General features: G+C 35.6%; 1 protein-coding gene and 1 long non-coding RNA gene across 8 annotated transcripts in view; both read left to right on the top strand.

Annotated features, from left to right (window-relative positions):
• Nucleotides 1–17,774, top strand: part of TUSC3 (tumor suppressor candidate 3) — a 305,682-nt gene that overhangs the window by 247,912 nt on the left and 39,996 nt on the right. For all 7 annotated transcript variants that reach the window (XM_086703305.1, XM_086703302.1, XM_086703299.1 and 4 more), the window contains one exon: nt 5,616–5,679. In XM_086703305.1, the coding sequence (XP_086559431.1) occupies nt 5,616–5,679 (64 nt within the window). The remainder of the gene's footprint in view (nt 1–5,615; nt 5,680–17,774) is intronic.
• On the top strand, nt 5,695–8,456 carry LOC147581510 (uncharacterized). Its single transcript, XR_015249980.1, has 2 exons — nt 5,695–6,904; nt 6,940–8,456. It is a non-coding gene; the product is annotated as an uncharacterized LOC147581510 (long non-coding RNA).

The following is a 17,774-nucleotide window of genomic DNA, read 5'->3' as shown; positions in this document are numbered from 1 at the left end:
AATCAGTGTGAAACACCAGATTTCCAATAGGAAGAATGAGAAGTACATAATTATCTCAATTGATGGAAGAAAGCATTTGACAAAGTAAACATCTGCTCATGATAAAAACTCTCAACCAAGTGGGTTTAGAGGGAACATACGTCAGTAAGTGCCATATATGGAAAAACCACAGCTGACATCATACTTGGTGAAAAACTGAAAGCTTTTCCTCTAAATACAGGAACAAGAGAGAGATATACAATGTCAGCACTTTTATTCAACGTAGTAGTGGGAATCCTAGCCACAGTAGTCAGACAAGAAAAATAAATAAAAGGCAACCAAATTGGTAAGGAAAAAGAAAACTGTCACTATTTGCAAACAACATGATAGTATGTATAAAATATCATAAAGACTTTGCCCAAAAAACCCCAAAAAACAAAAACAAAACTACTGGAACTGATAAGTGAAATCAGTACAGTTGCAAGATACAAAATCAGTATGCAGAACTCTGCTGATTTTCTATACACTAGTAACAAACTAGTAGGAAGAGAAATTAGGAAGCAATCCCATTTACAGTTGCACCAAAAAAGAATAAAATACTGGGGCACCTGGGTGGCTCAGTCAGTTGACTTTGGCTCAGGTCATGATCTCGCAATCTGTGAGTTCGAGCCCCATGTCGGGCTCTGTGCTGAGGGCTCAGAGCCTGGAGCCTGCTTGGGATTCTGTGTCTCCCTCTCTCTGACCCTCCCCCGTTCATTCTCTCTCTCTCTCTCTCTCTCTGAAAAATAAACTTAAAAAAAAGAATAAAATACCTGGGAATAAACTTAACTAAGGAGGCAAAAGACTAGTACTGCAAAAATTATAAAACACTAATGAAAGAAATTGAAGATGACACAAACAAATGGAAAAATATACCATGTCCATGGATTGGAAGAATCAATATAATTACAATGTCTGTACTACCCAAAGCAATGTACACATTTAATGCAATCCTTATCAAAATACCAACAGTACTTTTCACAGAAATAGAAAAATAATGCTAACAAAAATCCCTGAATAGTCGAAAACAAAGTTGATAAAGAGCAAAGCTGGATCACAAGCCCACATTCCAAAATATACTATAAACCTGTAGCAATGAAAACAGTATGGTACTGGCACAAAAATAGATATGTTGATCAATGGAACACAATAGAGAGCCCAGAAATAAAACCACAATTTCATGGTCAATTAATCTATGACAAAGGAGGCAAGAATCTCCAATGGGAAAAAAGACAGTCTCTTTGACATGATGTTGGGAAAATTGGACAGATACATGCAAAAGAATGAAAGTGGACCACTTTTGTACTGTGGACCAAAAAAAAAAAAAAAATGGATTAAGGACCTAAATGTGAGATCTGGTACCATAAAAATCCTAGAGGAAAGCAGAGGAAGTAATTTCTCTGACTTCAGCCATAGCATCATTCTTCTAGATATGTCTCCTGGGGCAAGGGAAACAAAAGCAAAAATAAACTATTGGGACTTAATCAAAATGAAAAACTTCTGTAAGGAAAGGAAACAACAAAACTAAAACACAGCCTACAGAATGGGAGAAGATATTTGCATATGATATATTCATTAAAGGGTGTGTATCCAAAGTATATAAAATAACTTACACAACTCAACACCCAATAAACAGAGAATCCAGTTAAAAAATGGGCAGAAGACATGAACGGACATTTTTCCAAAGAAGACATCCAGACGGCCAGACACATGAAAAGGTGCTCAGTATCACTCTTCACTATTTGAAATGCAAATCAAAAGTACAATGACATATCACCTGTACCTGTCAGAATGGCTAAAATCAACAACACTGGAAACAAGTGTTGGCAAGAATGTGGAGAAAAAGAATCCCTCTTACACTGTTGGTGGGAATGCAAAGTGGTGCAGCCACTGTGGAAAAACAGTATGGATGTTTCTCAAAAAATACAAAAATAGAATTACCATATGATACAGTAATTCCTCTACTGAGTATTTACCCAAACAGTACAAAAACACTAAGGGGCACCTGGGTGACTCAGTTAAGTGTCTGACTCTTGATTTCGGCTCAGGTTATGATCTCACAGTTGGGAGATAGAGCCCCATGTCAGGCTCTGCTCTGAGAGCACGTATAGCCTGTTTGGGATTCTCTCACTCTCTCGCTCTCTCTTTCTCTGCCCTTCCCTTGCTCACATACTCTCTCTCAAAATAAATCAACTTAAAAAAATACAAAAACACTAATTTGAAAAGGTGTTTGCTCCCCTGGGTTTATTGCATCATTATTTACAATAGCCCTATTATGGAAGCAGCCCAAGTGCCCATCAAAAGATGAAATTATAAAGAAGAGGTGGTATAGATACACAGTGGAATATTACTCAGGTATAAAATGAATGAAATCTTGCCATTTGCAACAACATGGATGGATCTAGAGAGTATGACGCTGGGCAAATAAGCCTGCCGGAAAAATACAAGTACCCTATGATTTCACTCAAAACAAGCAAACAAAGGAAAAAAAGAGACAAGCCAAAAGACTCTTAAATACAGAGAACAAACCAATGGTTATCACATGGGAGATGGATGGGAAGACGTGTGATATTGCTAAAGGTGATTAAGAATACACATCATGATGAAGGGAAAAAAAGGTTAAGATGGTAAATTTTATGTTATATGTTTTTTACCACAATAAAAACAGTTGGAATAAAAATGTATTTCTGTTGATGGAAAAAAGAAAACAAAGTAGACGTGATGTACGTATGTATACACACAGAGACATGCCCATATACACAATAGTTGATTAGTACTCAACCATAAAAAATCATGAGATTTTGCCATGTGCAACTACATGGATGGACTTATAAAGTATTACGCTAATTGTAATATGTCAGGGAAGACATATACCTCAAGATTTCACCTATGTGGAATCAGAAACGAAAACAGATTCCTAAATCCAGAGAACAAACAGATTGAGGTGGGGAGGGAGGTGGATGAAATAGGTAAGAGAATTAAGGGTTACAAACTCTGAGTTACAAAATAAATAAGTCATGGAAATGAAAAGTACAGCATGAGCAGTAGAGTCAACAATATTGTAATAATGTTGTATGGTGACAGATGATGACTACACTTTGGTGAACTCTGGGTAATGTGCAGAATTGTCAAATTGGTGTTGTGCACCAGTGACTAATATAACATATGTCTCAATTATACTTCAATTTTTAAAAACAGTGGCATCCTAGAGGTCAAGAAAATTTTACAAAAAAACCCAAAAAAACAAAAAACAAAAGCGATCATATGTAGCAGATTCTTCAGATAAAGTCGAGTAAGACTGAGTTATGACCATAGGATTTGAAATGTGAAAGGGTATTGATGACTTTCACCAGAGAAGATTCTTTCTTTAACACAAATATTTTGAAACCACTCATCCAGAAAATATCTTATGTTCTTGCTTCTCTAAATTTGTTATTCTTACATAGGCAAACTACTTGGAGGTTGTTCTATAAATTTGAGCATATTATTCTTTATTGTTATATTCAGATATTTCAGTTATATAAATGTTCATTTTATTTATTGTAATGGTCAAGAGTTAACTATGTGACTGCCAGATAAAGCTTTTATAAAATGTTTCCCTTGATTTTCTTTTAATCAGTTATTGTATACCAGAAAAGACATGGACCTTGGAGGTCATTAGACCCAGGTTTAGGTCTATATTCCACCAATTAATAGTTGTACGATCTTAAGCAAATTAATTTCTGTAAATCTCAGTTTTCTCCTTTGGAAGATGACAGGATAATAATCATTTTATGTGGCTGCTAATAAGATACAATGTGATAACATACAAAACATGTCTAACAAATGTCCAACAAGAATTCATGCGCCGGATCTGAAATCAAAGAGACCTAACATCAAATCCCAGAGTTTACATCTAGTAGATGTGAAAACTTGGGCACATTTCTCACTTCTCTTAAGCCTTAGTTACCTTGTCTGTAAAATGGCTGTACTAAAAATACCTCTTTTGTAGGATTATTAGAATTAAATAAGCTGTTGTATTTAAAAGTTTTAAGTGTCTTATACAAAGTAAGTGTTTGATAGATGGTAGCTATTGTTATTAGTACTCGGTGGGGTTGTATTTATTATCCTCACAGTTACAATTAGAATAATAAAGTCTCTGTTTCTCAGTTTTGAGGGTCTCAAGTTTCTAATCACACTTTAAGTGATGCCAAACATAGCTTATGGTGTTTGTTTTGCTACTTGTTTTTTTTTTTTTTTTTCATAATTTCACTGTTGTCACTCACTAGTAATGTTAAAACCCTTTAATAATTAGCTGGCAGCTAAGTTAATGATTTTCACAGCTATGCTTGTCTCCATATAAGTACATTTAAAGAATAGAGTCAGCAGAGAACATTTATGTAATAGGATCTGTGAATGAAACAGAAACGGTTCTCTTTTAGTCAGTTTGCTTGATGCTGTGCTTAAAGAACACACCTAAACATACCTTCAGATAAGACAGCTGTCCTATGAATTACTGAGATTAGACACGGGAACAAAGACAGTTTAGATCAGAGTAGAAAGAACAGCCTTTAATGAAAATACCAGGGCACAATTTATGACAAAACACAGAAGACTTTATACACTTCAAAAAGATCACAAATCATCTAATTCAGTTCCTGATTTTACAGATGAAGGATTATTCAATTTCTGAGAAATTTGGTGACATGACTCATATGAAGTCCAAGGAGGGATAATTTTCTGTTACTCTTTATGAGAGCATACTCATACATGCTTTCAACTGTATTTATCAAAAATAAAAACAAAAGATTTTGAGAGGGCCAAAGTGGTCCTCTGAAATGATAGTTCTGCTTCACATGTGTTGTGAAATTGAGGACATTAAGTTAGATTACACGTTATTTTTTTCTTCAATTATTTTTTGATAATCAGAAAACCAAGAAAAGGATTTATATTTAAAGCAAATGCAGTTAATTTTCATGAGATTAACAGCAAAAATAATGGAAGTCAGTGTTTTCAGCAGTAAAATATCCTAGATGGAGATTTGTGTCATATTTTCTGTAATTGACTGATATCAACTGATAATCATTCTTACTAGGTATAGAAAACTGTACATTTCTCAGTGTGGCAAAAATTTTAATAATTTCATTTTGAAAAAAAGCCAGTTTGAATGCTCTAATGGACTGAATGCTAATATAAAGCTATTTTCTTATTTTAAAACTCTGATAATGTGGAAAAGAGTGATTTAATGTTTGGTAAGTCATTTTTTTTTGCTTAAAGATAAACTTAATTGCTTTGATTTGTATCTTACAGCTTAACAGTAACTCTGGAATAACCATTACATTGTAATCATGTGTTTGTGGTAAACCTTTTAACAAGTTCTATTAAATTTACTTTTGATAATTAAGTTGCTTTCTACAAATAACAGTAATAACTGTAAACAAATGAATATGTTGGGTGATAACTTTTATTCAAAAGAATTATATATAGAAGATTAATTTGATTTTTTCATTATTTCCCTTCCTGGTATAAAACTACAAAATACAAAAAAAAAAAAAAAATGTACAAAAGACCTGCTTGTCTCTAGGTTGTAATTTTTGCTTCTTTGTCTTCTTTTATAGAGCTACATTCATGGAAGCAGCCAGGCTCAGTTCGTGGCAGAGTCACACATTATTCTGGTATTAAGTATCCTTTAAAATACTGATGGATTGAAAAGGGCAAAACCAAAGTTGCATGCTATCAAAGTGACTTTTTTTTTCCCCTGACATTAATCAAGATTTTTGAAAGACATTAAATTTTAAACTTTGTTACTTTCCAGTTCCTAGGTTATTTCCAATTACATAATTTTGTTTTTATTCTCAGTCATTAACAGATTTATAATTGTCTTTTTTTAGTAACTATTGAAATTACAGAGTATAGCTTTTGCTCTGCATTGGTTATCTCTGGTTAAAGTCTTGTGGAGTTTTGTGTGGTTTTACCTTACAGGATCCTAAGGGGGAAAAAAAAGTATCCTACAATATAAAAAGCAGACTTTGAAAACATTATCTTAGTACTGGTTCCCTTAAACATTATGGTAAGTCAGAGGAGGGAGATTTAAGATGGTTGGATGTCTTTTTTGGAACATACCAGACTAAATGTTATGAATCAGATAAGAGAGTGCAATTTATGGTTTGGGGGTAAAGGGTCGGAAGATAGAATAGGAAAGAGATAAGGTAAAAGTGTCCAAATAAAAACAAACTCTGAATACTCTTAGAATGGAATAAAGTCACTCTTTAGGTAAACAACTATTTCTTGGGGAACACTGATGTTTGTGTGTCTTGTGAAATATTTGAAGCTTAATTTTATGGTTTTTTTTTTTTTTTAAGTTTATTTATTTTGAGAGAGAGATAGAGCATGAGCTAGGGAGGGCAGCAAGGGAGAATCCCAAGCAGGCTCCACACTGTCAGTGCAGAGCCTGATAAGGGGCTCGATCACATGAACCGTGAGACCATGACCTGAACCAAAATCAAGAGTCAGACCCTTAACTGACTTAAGCACCCACGCACCCCTTAAATTTATAATGTTGAAAATAGTGAGCCATTATCAGGATTTAAAGGGTGACTGTAGTATTGTTTATACATTTGATTACTTTCCTGGTTACTAAGATTCATACTCAACTGCAGTAGTCTAGACCAAATTTTCAGTATTTTATATAATCAGAGCTATTTAAGCTTCTAAGGAATCTTCGAACTTATCCAGGCCCAAACCTCATTTTAAAAGTAGGAAAACTAATACCCATAAAGTTTACTTGGCTTGCTTTAGATTAGAGGAAAACTAGGATTAGAAATCACTTTTCTTTTTAATGATCCGTTGGTTAAGTTTTATATATGTTATTATGGTCTGTGGCATAGAATTTCATAAGTAAATATCAGTCATGCCATCTTGAAGTTTTTTTTAATCTGGAAGGAAATGACTAATATCATTAATGTTTGTGTATGTTGCTACCTTATTATACCGGTACGCGTTTTAATTCACCAGCAAATACAGATTTACTACCTTCAGTTTATTTAAGCAATCTATTTTATTTGCATAATATGTTCTGGACAGTGTATCAGGTATTGGTATATACTGAGTCTTATGTTGATTAAAGTGAAGGAAAGGGGTAGCAAGTGCTTATGGCACATCCGATTCTCAAGAAGCTATCAAAATCCTCATTTATAGAATCAGGATTATTGAAGTAACCACATGGCATTTCTGTGTGAAGTAAAGGAGATAGCACACAAAAAGCATCTGGTCCTCCCCAAAGGCTATTGTGTTTATTTTCCCATCAGTTCTACAATTTTACCTTTCCCCCTTTCCACATGCTTGTGTGGATATGTGGAATTGTGCAGATCTAGAGCCCATTTCTTGCTAGCATTTATTTAGCCATGTGCTTTTTAATAAGCTACTATTACGAACATGTTTTTTGCTGTAGTTTGTCTCATAGACTAGAATCCGAAATATCTAGATTTGAAGTCACATTCTCAAGTTCTGTGATCTGGATCATTAAGTGCCAGCTTCTCTTTTCTGACTTTACTATGGGAAGAGATTCATACTTTCCACACATCAGAGGGGCCTTGGGTGAGAAAATGAAGTATTTCCAAATCTGTTTGTTGGAAAATAAGGGAAGGCCATCCTTACTCTTTACTTCTCTATTATATACATGTATTTATGAAGCAAAATACATTTGTGTTAAAGCACATTGATAGGAAACAAATTGTTTATTGCAGGTAACATTTTAGCTTTTATTTATTGTAGGCTTTTTTTCCTAACCTGTTTCCATCCTTGATGTAGCATTTTAGCCGTGTTACTTCCTTCAAAGCAGCTAGTCTATTCAACACATCAGGAGTACGTAGCAAAGAGCTGTGTTGAGACCATCACTGTGTGGCAGGAATCTCCCAGGTTTCATTTCATGGCTCATTGACATCAAGCATGCAAAGAACTTTCACAAGCAGTATGAAGTCTTCCATAGAGATTTTTAACAGCAATACATAAAAGAGTTAAGAGCACTTATTCTCTTTATGCTACCAAAAATTACTTGTTTTATTTCCCCTGATTTTTTGTTTGCTTTACAGATACCTGTGAAAGAGAAAAGTTGTTTTAAAATGGTCGGCTCATTAAAATTGTTGGTGAAAGTCAAGAAGTAGCCAAGTAATAATTTCTGATTTTATTTTCACTTGGCAGAGTCTACTGCTATTTTTTCCAACTTATCATGTATTTTTTTCCTTTATATGAAAAAAATGTAAATTCCAGATGGTCACTTTTTGTTTATCTGGAGAGAATATGCCTGTTTTTTGGTTTTTCTCCTTCTCATTTAGTAAGCCAGATTACTAGCTGCAATTGCTATATGCAAAATTTGTTGAAAAAACCCTAAGAACAGATGGAGTCATTTGACTTCATAGGTTATAGATTCATATTTACTAAGAATAAGATTTTTCTCGCTATTAGTAGTGTTTTATTTTTTCAGTACCTTGTTTGGGGGCGGGGGAAGAACAACAGTTCTAAGTTCATAAGAGAGAACTATATAAAAAAGGAGTAAGAAATATTTGACATTTTTTTAATTAAAAAAATTGTTTTTAATGTTTTTTAATTTTAATTTTGATTGAGAGAGACAGAATACGAGTGGGGCAGGGGAAGAGAAAGAGGGAGACACAGAATCCAAAGCAGGCTCCAGGCTCTGAGCTGTGAGCACAGAACCCAAGGTGGGGCTCGAACCCACGGACCATGAGATCATGACCTGAGCCGAAGTTGGATACTTAACCGACTGAGCCACCCAGGTGCCTTGGCATTTTAATACAGAATATGAGAACTAGGAATAATTTATATAATCCTTACATTTTTCCCAGTAAAAAATCGTTTTTATTTATTTTTTTATTCGGTTATATTTCAACACCTAATGCAAATGTAAGATATTCACTGCTTACAAGAAGGTAGACTGATAGAAAATTAATTGTAATCCAGTGGGACAAATGTTCTAATCATTTCCTGGAAGCAGCAAAAGAAGAAGGAGCCACTCAATGCCTAGAGAACTTGAACTGACTTTTCAGTTGGTTTTGATACAATAGAAAAAGGAGTTTGCCAGACCGAGAATGAGTGAGAATATTCCAGTGGAAGGTCCAGCAGGCACAAAAACATAAAATGTGAGAGAATATTCACAAATGCTGAAGACAAGATCGATGAAAGGTTACTTGGGATGGATAATGAAAATCTTTCCAGCCCTTGCTAAGAAATGGGAATCTTGCCTGAGTCCACCAGGCTGTGGTCTATGTGTGCTTTTGGCTACAGAAAGCCTGACTTCTAGAGTTGGCTTTTACTTTATTTCAACTCTGATCTGTCCCTTAGCTCTCCACATCCTTCAAGTTCTACAGTGTTAAGATGATGACATGAGATAAATATCAGTTGGAAGAAAAGGGCTAATATCAAAGGCAAAGGGCACAGTAAACAATTTTAACATAAAAATACATATATTCTAAAGAAGATCACATTTGCTTTTCCGATGAAAAATACATTTGTTTTCTATTTATTATGAATATTATTTGACTTTGCATTTGTTTTCGATCTGTGATAGCAAATGGTTTAGAATGTCATTTCCAAGGAAAAACATACTACATAAAAAAATTAATGATGGATGAAAATTGAAGATAATTTCAGATTTAGATCTCTCTGAGTCTTCTATAACTTGCTAACATTTTTTTCAACATCTGTTCTCATTTATCTTTAAACTGACAATCCTCATTCTCTTCCAAGGAGCAACAGTAAACTTAACATCATGTATAACTGAGAATGGATTATAAGATAGTGCAAATGTATTTGTTACTCATTCAGTAGCATAACTCAGTGCCTCTGGGTGCTGTACATAATTTATACAAACAGCTTCTGTTTTATGTGGGATTATGTCAATATTTTGATTTCTTAAGCAGTAAGAAGGTGATTGACAGATTCAGCAGAGAAACTCAAGTGTGCACAGTAGTTTAAGTATGTATTGCTGTGACATTACTCAATACAAATGTGCAAAGTAATACATGAGGTAGACTAGATGTGTGTGTGTGTGTGTGTGTGTGTGTAGGCAGACATTAGCAATCTCAGAACAATAGAAAAAGTTTCAGAAACATGGTTTATCCACTATATAGTTCCATCTCTTACTGTAACATTGGGACTCTTCAGTAAGACACAGCCAAAATGGCTACACCCACAGTTTAATGGCAGAAAATCAGCTGTTATTTCAGAGTTAGACATAGAGCCATAGAATCTATCAGATTTGAAGGGGCTTTCATTTGTCATTCAGCCTTCTACTCAAGGAAGGAAGCCCTACACATCACGTCTCACCGATAATCGTCAAACCTTTTCTTCTTTCTAAAAATTAATACTCTACCTAAAAATTACGTTACAAGTGGGACTTTTTTCCAGAGGGGTAAGTATTATGTAGGTTCTTTTTTTACGCAAACTGTTTTTTAAATTGATATATTGGAATGGAAGTTAAATAATTCTCAACACTCAGAGGCCTCAACTTAAAAAGGTATGGTTAAAAAAAGAGAGGGAAAGTTGGCTAGTGTAAAGCCATTTCAGTTGAAGTCATACTTCATTACAACTATCAAACGTAAAGTAGGTTCGCAGCTTATTTTTTGGTAAAGCCTAGAAAACTTAAGTTTGCAGGAAACGTTCTGACCCTACTGCTTTGTAACAGAATATTTTACCTCACAGTTAAAGACAACCATATATTTAGTCCCTCCTTTGCTTTAAAATCCTACTTTGGGGTTATATGCAAGTATATACTAAGTTATTGCATTTATTTTCAAGTATGAATAAAACTTCCTCTCAGATATTACAGTTTACAGTATTTTTGGTAGCAACAGTTGACAAACTAGGACCAATGAGGGTCAAATCCAGTCTATCTACTATTTTTGTAAATAAAGTTTCATTGGAACACAGACACACCTATTCATTTATGTATTGTCTATGATTACTTTGCACTACAACAGCAGAGTTGAGTAGTAGCCATAACGTGATACAGCTTGCACAGACCAAAGTATCTACAGTTGAACCTTGAACAATATGAGTGTGAGGGGTGCCGACCCCCCACACAGTTGAAAATCCACACAATACTTTTTACTCCTCAAAAATTTAACTATTATTAGCTTTCTGTTGATTAGAAGCCTTACTGATAACATAATCAATACATATTTTGTTATATTACATACTCTAATCTTACAAATAAAGTAAGCCAGAGTAAAGAAAATATTAAGAAAATCATAAAGAGAAAGTACATTTACAGTACTGTACCATAGTAACAAAAAAAATTATATCAGTGGACCCTAACAATGCAAACCTATGTTTTTCAAGGGTCAACTATACTTTCTGGGCCTTGTAAACTGCTCTATAGGATGTGTTAATTAAAAAAGAAAAAAAAAAACTGACAACCTTATTACCTCAAGAGAGTTGCTACTGACTTTATTATCTTTCCCTGCATTTCTAGCTGTTTTGTTCCTTTTCTCTTGTTGTTTTCATCTAACCCTGTGATCTCATCCTACCCAATTTCTTTTTTGCTTTTTCGACTTGTGCTGTCACTTACTAGTTTTTTGGCTTTGCGTAAGTTATCCAGACCTTGCTCAGCATCGTTTTCCTCATTGGTAAACCGAAGAGGGTATCTGTGTCTTAGAGTTGTTTGGCAATGGGTGAGAGAGATAATGAACAAAAATTTACTGCCTTTTGGGGGCTAACATTGTAGTGGCAGGAGAAAAACAGTCATTAAAAAAAATGAATGCAAAATTTCTTTCAAAAACAGTGTTACAGAAGCAGAAAAAAGCCAGCAGAGAGGTTGGAGGAGGCTTTTCTAATAATTTGTCATTTGAGCAGAAACTCAAAGCCATGTGACTTAATGGGCCTAAATGGGCCTAATTGGGAGAAGAGCATTAAGCAGGGGAATAGGAAGTACAAAGATGCAAAGGCAGAGAGTTTCCAGTCTTTGGAAAAACAGCGAGTGGGACAAGAATAAGAGCAAACAAAGGCAGACAAGTACAAGCAGCGGATCGGGGTACAAATCATGTATGGCCTAGAGGCCATTTTGAAACCTACTGTTTATTTTATTCAGAGTGACATGGAAAGCTATTAAATTGTTCTGAACAGAAGAGTGACATTACTGATTTAAAGCTATCAAGAAAGAGAACATTTTTAAGAACTTAAGGGCAGGAATTTCATGAGGCAGACACAACAACCAAAATTCACAGGAAAAGATGAAAAATTTTGCCACATTAAAATGACAACCCTCTGCCTAACAAAGCAACTTGACATCGGCATCATGGCACTCTGAGTTGTTCCTTTTGTGTTTTTTGATTTACAACTAACTGGAGGTCTATAACCAAACAAAAGTACCTCTGTTCAGTATGCCAGGACGACCCTCACAGATCCAAAGGAGTCTGGGAGCCTGCCCCAGACCCATTTGTAGCCATCGGAAAAGATAATCTGGAGAGTGCAAAACTGGTACACTGACCAGAGATTGAGTATTTTGGGTCCAACCAGCTTGATGGGAGAACTGGCAAGCCATCAAAACAGAGCAGAGATGAGTTTGGGAGCAGAGAAAAAAGGAAAACACACCATGGTGCCCTTCCTGAGGGCAACACTGCCACCTGCTGGGCTTTGCAGGGGGTGGGGGGGCAGAGCATGCAGCAGCTACCTCTCTGGGCAGAGGAGGTGGGAAAGGAAAGTGGTGAGGGACAGATGGCCTGGTAGCAGTTGGAGGAACCCATTTCTCCAGCAATACCCACCTCTCTGAGACAGGACCCCCATGACTCGGGGGAGGAAGAAGAAAGGGAGAGAGGGAGACAAGAACATCAGAGGGCCATGAAGGAAAGTGTTTTTTGCTATAGGCTCCAGGATTTAAGCACAAGGTCTGCCCATGGACATCTGGGATTTCCCCACTAGAGGATCCGCTTACTGGCCAAGGCCACTCCCAAAGCCCCAGGTGCTAAGACCACCCCTACCCCCACTTTGCCACCAGCCTTTTTTTGAACCCCAGTTTTTTTTATAGGCCTGCTCCCAAGGGCTCCAATAAGAAAACCCAAAACCTTGTGCTATAACACCACCTTCTGGGACACAAGAAAAGTATCTCATTGCCAGCCTGTTGAACTTTATAACAAAGTAAACAAGAAGGGTGTGTGCCACTTCAAATGGGAGAGCACAGGCACACTTCATTAGCCACTGGAAAATCACGGTAATGTAGTGTCACACAAAGGATCATTCTCCAGCAGTGGAACTGCAAGGCATGTAATATTGTAGTCTAACTGATTAAAGAATTCAAAATTTCCTCATGAGCAATGAAGACATTTAATTAGCTACAAGAAAACTTAGAAAGACAATTCAATGGACTCTGGAATAAAATTAATGAACAGAAGGAGTCGTATTTTTTTGTTTTTAAACCAAAGAGATTTAAATTATAAAAATAGAATGAAACAAATTTTGGAGCTCAAGAACTTAAAAAGATGAGTATGTAGAAAGCATAAAGATTAGGACACATCAGACAGAAGAAAGAATAAGCAAGTTGGGGGATAGGAATTTAGAAATGACTCAGTTGGAAGGCGAGAGAACTAATATTTTTAAGAAGTTAAGAAACCCTACAAGAGTTGTTATTCTGTCAGACAAGCAAATATCAGAATGGTTGGTATATCAGGAGAAGAGAGTGGGGAGGGAGCAGAGTTTATTTTAAAGTGGTAATAGCACAGAGCTTCCTAAACTTGGGAAAGAAACTAGACGTAAGTCTATTAAGTTAAGGGAACGTCTTACTATCTCAGTGTAAAAAGATCTTTTCCAAGAAACTGTTCAAAATCAGGGAAAAAAAAGGAAAGTAACCTAGAAAGGAACTTCCTATTAGGATATCAATGGATTTCTCAGCAGAAACTCTACAGACCAGGAGAGAGTAGAATGACATATTCAAAAATTGAAAGGTAAAAATTGCCAGCTAAAAATACTTTATCTGGCACAGTAACCCTTTAGATATGAACAATACATAAAGGCTTTCCCAAACAAAAGTTGAAGGATCTCAATACCACCAGACCTATCTTACAAATAATGCTGAAAGTTGTTTTTCAAGCTGAAATGAAAAAGTACTATTTGGACACATGCATAAAAAATGAAAGTCTATAAAACTCTGATAAAGGTGGTAGAATTTCAAAACTGTAATTCTATATTAGTATATTAACCCCTTAATTATACTATGAAGGTTAAAGGAAAGAGCACTAAATAATTATAGCTACTGTAACTTGTTAATGAATTCACAGTGTACACATTTTGTGACATTAGAAATATAAAAGGTGAGGAGTAAAACAGAACTTTTATAGGTCAATGAATATAGTCTTTTTTTTTCCCTGCTGATAGCAATTTATTTGAGATATCTAAGCCTCATGGTAACCACAAGTAAAAAAATCTAAAGACACAAGACAAAATAAAGGGGGTGGGGGTATGAGGGAGACTGAATAAATCACCATGGAAAACCACAAATTCACAAAGATACAAGCAATGGAGACAGAACAACCACAAGACAAAAGATAAGATGGCAGTAGTAAGTCCTTATATATCACTTACCATATTAAATGTAATTGGATTGAAATAACCAATAAAAAGACACAGACTAGCTGAATGATTTTTTTTTTTTTTAAAAGCAAGACCCAAATATACGCTTCCTGTAGGAGGCTCATTTCAACTCTAAACACACACAAGGGCTCAATATCAAGAGACCGAGAAGGATATTCTAAGCAAGTATAAACCAAAAGAAAGTGGGATTAGCCATACTTAGATTGGGCAAAATAGACTTCAAGCCAAAATGTTAACAAGAGACAAAGTAGAGCATTATATAATGATAAAAGGGTCGATACATCAAGAAGACATAACGAATGTTATGAATGTTACCCAACACAGAGTGCCAAAATATATTCAGTAAATACAGATCTGAAGAAAGAACTAGAACAAAATGCAGTAATAGGGAATTTCAGTAACCCACTGTCAGCAATGAATAGATCATCCAAATAGGTAATCAACATGTTGGGACTGAACCACACTTTAGAACGAACGTAACAGACATATATAGGATATTCCATCCAACAGCCTAATATTTTGAGAGGCTGTATGCACAAGTGGAGGAGGGGCAGAAAGGGAGGAGGAGAATCCCAAGCAGGCTCCACACTCACCACAGAGCCCTATGTGGGGCTTGATTTCACAACTGTGAGATCATGACCTGAGCCAAAATCAAGAGTTGGACACTTAACCAACTGAGCCATCCAGGCACTCCTGTAGAATTTGGTTTTTTGTAAATAACAGACTTTGTATCCTGAAAGTTTTTTTGTTTATTTTGAGAGAGAGTGAGCACATATGAGCAGGGGAGAGAGAGAGAGCATGAGCCAGAGTGGGGGGGGGGGGGGGCGGGGGAAGAGAGAGAATCTCAAGCAGGCTCCAAGGTCAGCAAATAGCCCAACACAGGGCTCTATCCCACGACTCTAGGATCACAGCCTGAGCTGAAATCAAGAATCAGACACCCAACTGACTGAGTCACCCAGGTACCCTCCATCCAATAACATAAAACACATTTTCTTATGAAGTGCATGTGGAACATTCTTCAGGATACATCATTTGATAAGGCCCCAAACACATATAGGCAACTCTCTTTTCTGACCACAATGGTATGAAACTACATATCTACAAGAGGAAATACACAAATATGTGGAAACAACACACCTCTAAACAACCAGTGTGTCAAAAAAATCAAAAGGGAAATTAAAAATATCTTTAAACACATGACAGTGGAAATACAACATACCAAACTAATGGGATACAGCAAAAATAGTTCTGGGAGGTAAGTTTATAGCAATAAATGCATAAATTATGAATTGACAGTGATCTCAAGTAAACAACTTAAATTTACACTTCAAGGAACCAAAGAAAGAACAAGAAAGTAAGCCCAAAGTTAACATAAGAAAGGAAGTACATAAGTATAGAAATAAATGAAATAAAGACCAGAAAATCAATAGAATGTATCAGTGAAACTAAGAGCTGTTTCTTCAAAAAGACACAAAATTGGGGCGCCTGGGTGGTGCAGTCGGTTAAGCGTCCGACTTCAGCCAGGTCACAATCTCGCGGTCCGTGAGTTCGAGCCCCGCGTCAGGCTCTGGGCTGATGGCTCAGAGCCTGGAGCCTGTTTCCGATTCTGTGTCTCCCTCTCTCTCTGCCCCTCCCCCATTCATGCTCTGTCTCTCTCTGTCCCAAAAATAAATAAATGTTGAAAAAAAAATTTAAAAAAAAAAAAAAAAAGACACAAAATTGACAAATAGCTAAACCAAGAAAAAAAGACTCAGAAATGAAAGTAAAGACATTACAACTGATACTTCAGAAATACATAGTGTAAGAGACTTCTATTAATAATTATATGCCAACAAATTACATAACTTAGAAGAAATAGATATATTCTTAGAAACATGACTTGCCAACAGTGTTTCAAGAAGAAATAGAAAAATCTAAACAGATCAAAATTGAGTAAAAATATTCTATCTGTAATCAAAAACCTCCCAACGCAGAAAACCCCAGGACCAAATGGCTTCACTATGGATAATTGTACCTAACACTTAAGTAAGAATTAACACTGGGGCACCTGGGTGACTCAGTCAGTTAAGCTTCCAGCTTCAGCTCAGGTCATGAACTCACAGTTCGTGAGTTCGAGCCCTACCCTGGGCTCGCTGCTGTCAACACAGAGCCTGTTTTGGATCCTCTGTCTCTTTGCCCTTGTGTGCTCTGTCTCATAAATAAAATTTTTTTAAATAAAAATTAACACCAATCCTTCTCAATCTCCAAAAAAAAAAAAAAAAAAATTGAGTAGGGAACACTTCCAAACTCATTCTCTGAGGCCAGCATTACGATGATACAAAACTAGATAAAAGCACCACAAGAAAAGTATACACTAATATCTCTGATGAGTACAGATACAAAATTTCTCAAACTATGAGCAAACCAAATTCACGAACACTTAAAAAGGATTATACATCACAACCAAGTTGGAACTGAAAGCTTTTCCTTTAAGATCAGGAAGAAGACAAGGATGCCTGCCAGCATTACTGTTATTTAATAAGCTAGAGCAATGAAGACAAAGAAACAGAGGGCATCTAAATTGGAAAGGAAGAAGTAATATTGTTGCTATTTGTAGACGATATGAACATACGCATGCACACACACACACACAGGCACACACACTTACACTGAGAGAATATCCCAAACTCAACTAAAAATCCGTTGTAACTAATTAACAATTTCAGTAAAGTTACAGGTTACAAAATCAACATGCAGAAATCAGGTGCATTTTTTACACTAATGATGAAACATCTGAAAAAGAAAATCCAATTTATAGTAACATCAGAAACAAAAAAATTCTTAGGAATAAATTTAACCAAGGAAACGAAACGTCTGTACAACAAAACTCCAAGACTTTGCTGAAAGAAATCAAAACACAAACAAATGGAAATGCATTCTCTGTTCATGGATCTGAATAATACTATTAAAATATCCATACTCCCCAAAATCATCTACAGATTCAGTGCAATCCTCATCAAAATATAAAGGCTTTTTTTTTTTTTTTTTTTTTTTTTTACAGAAATGGGAGAAACACTCCTAAAATTTGTACTGAACCACAACAGCCAAAATATCTAAAGCAATCCCAAGGTAAAAGAACAAAACCAGAGGTATCACACAGGTTTCAAACAATACTTCAAAGCTATAGTAATAAAAACAGT

This window comes from Puma concolor, chromosome B1, assembly GCF_028749965.1.
Source record: "Puma concolor isolate L17-30 chromosome B1, mPumCon1.1.hap2, whole genome shotgun sequence".
Lineage (NCBI taxonomy): Eukaryota > Metazoa > Chordata > Mammalia > Carnivora > Felidae > Puma > Puma concolor.
Note: the sequence above shows the minus strand (reverse complement) of the source record. Positions and strands in the feature narration are given on the sequence as shown.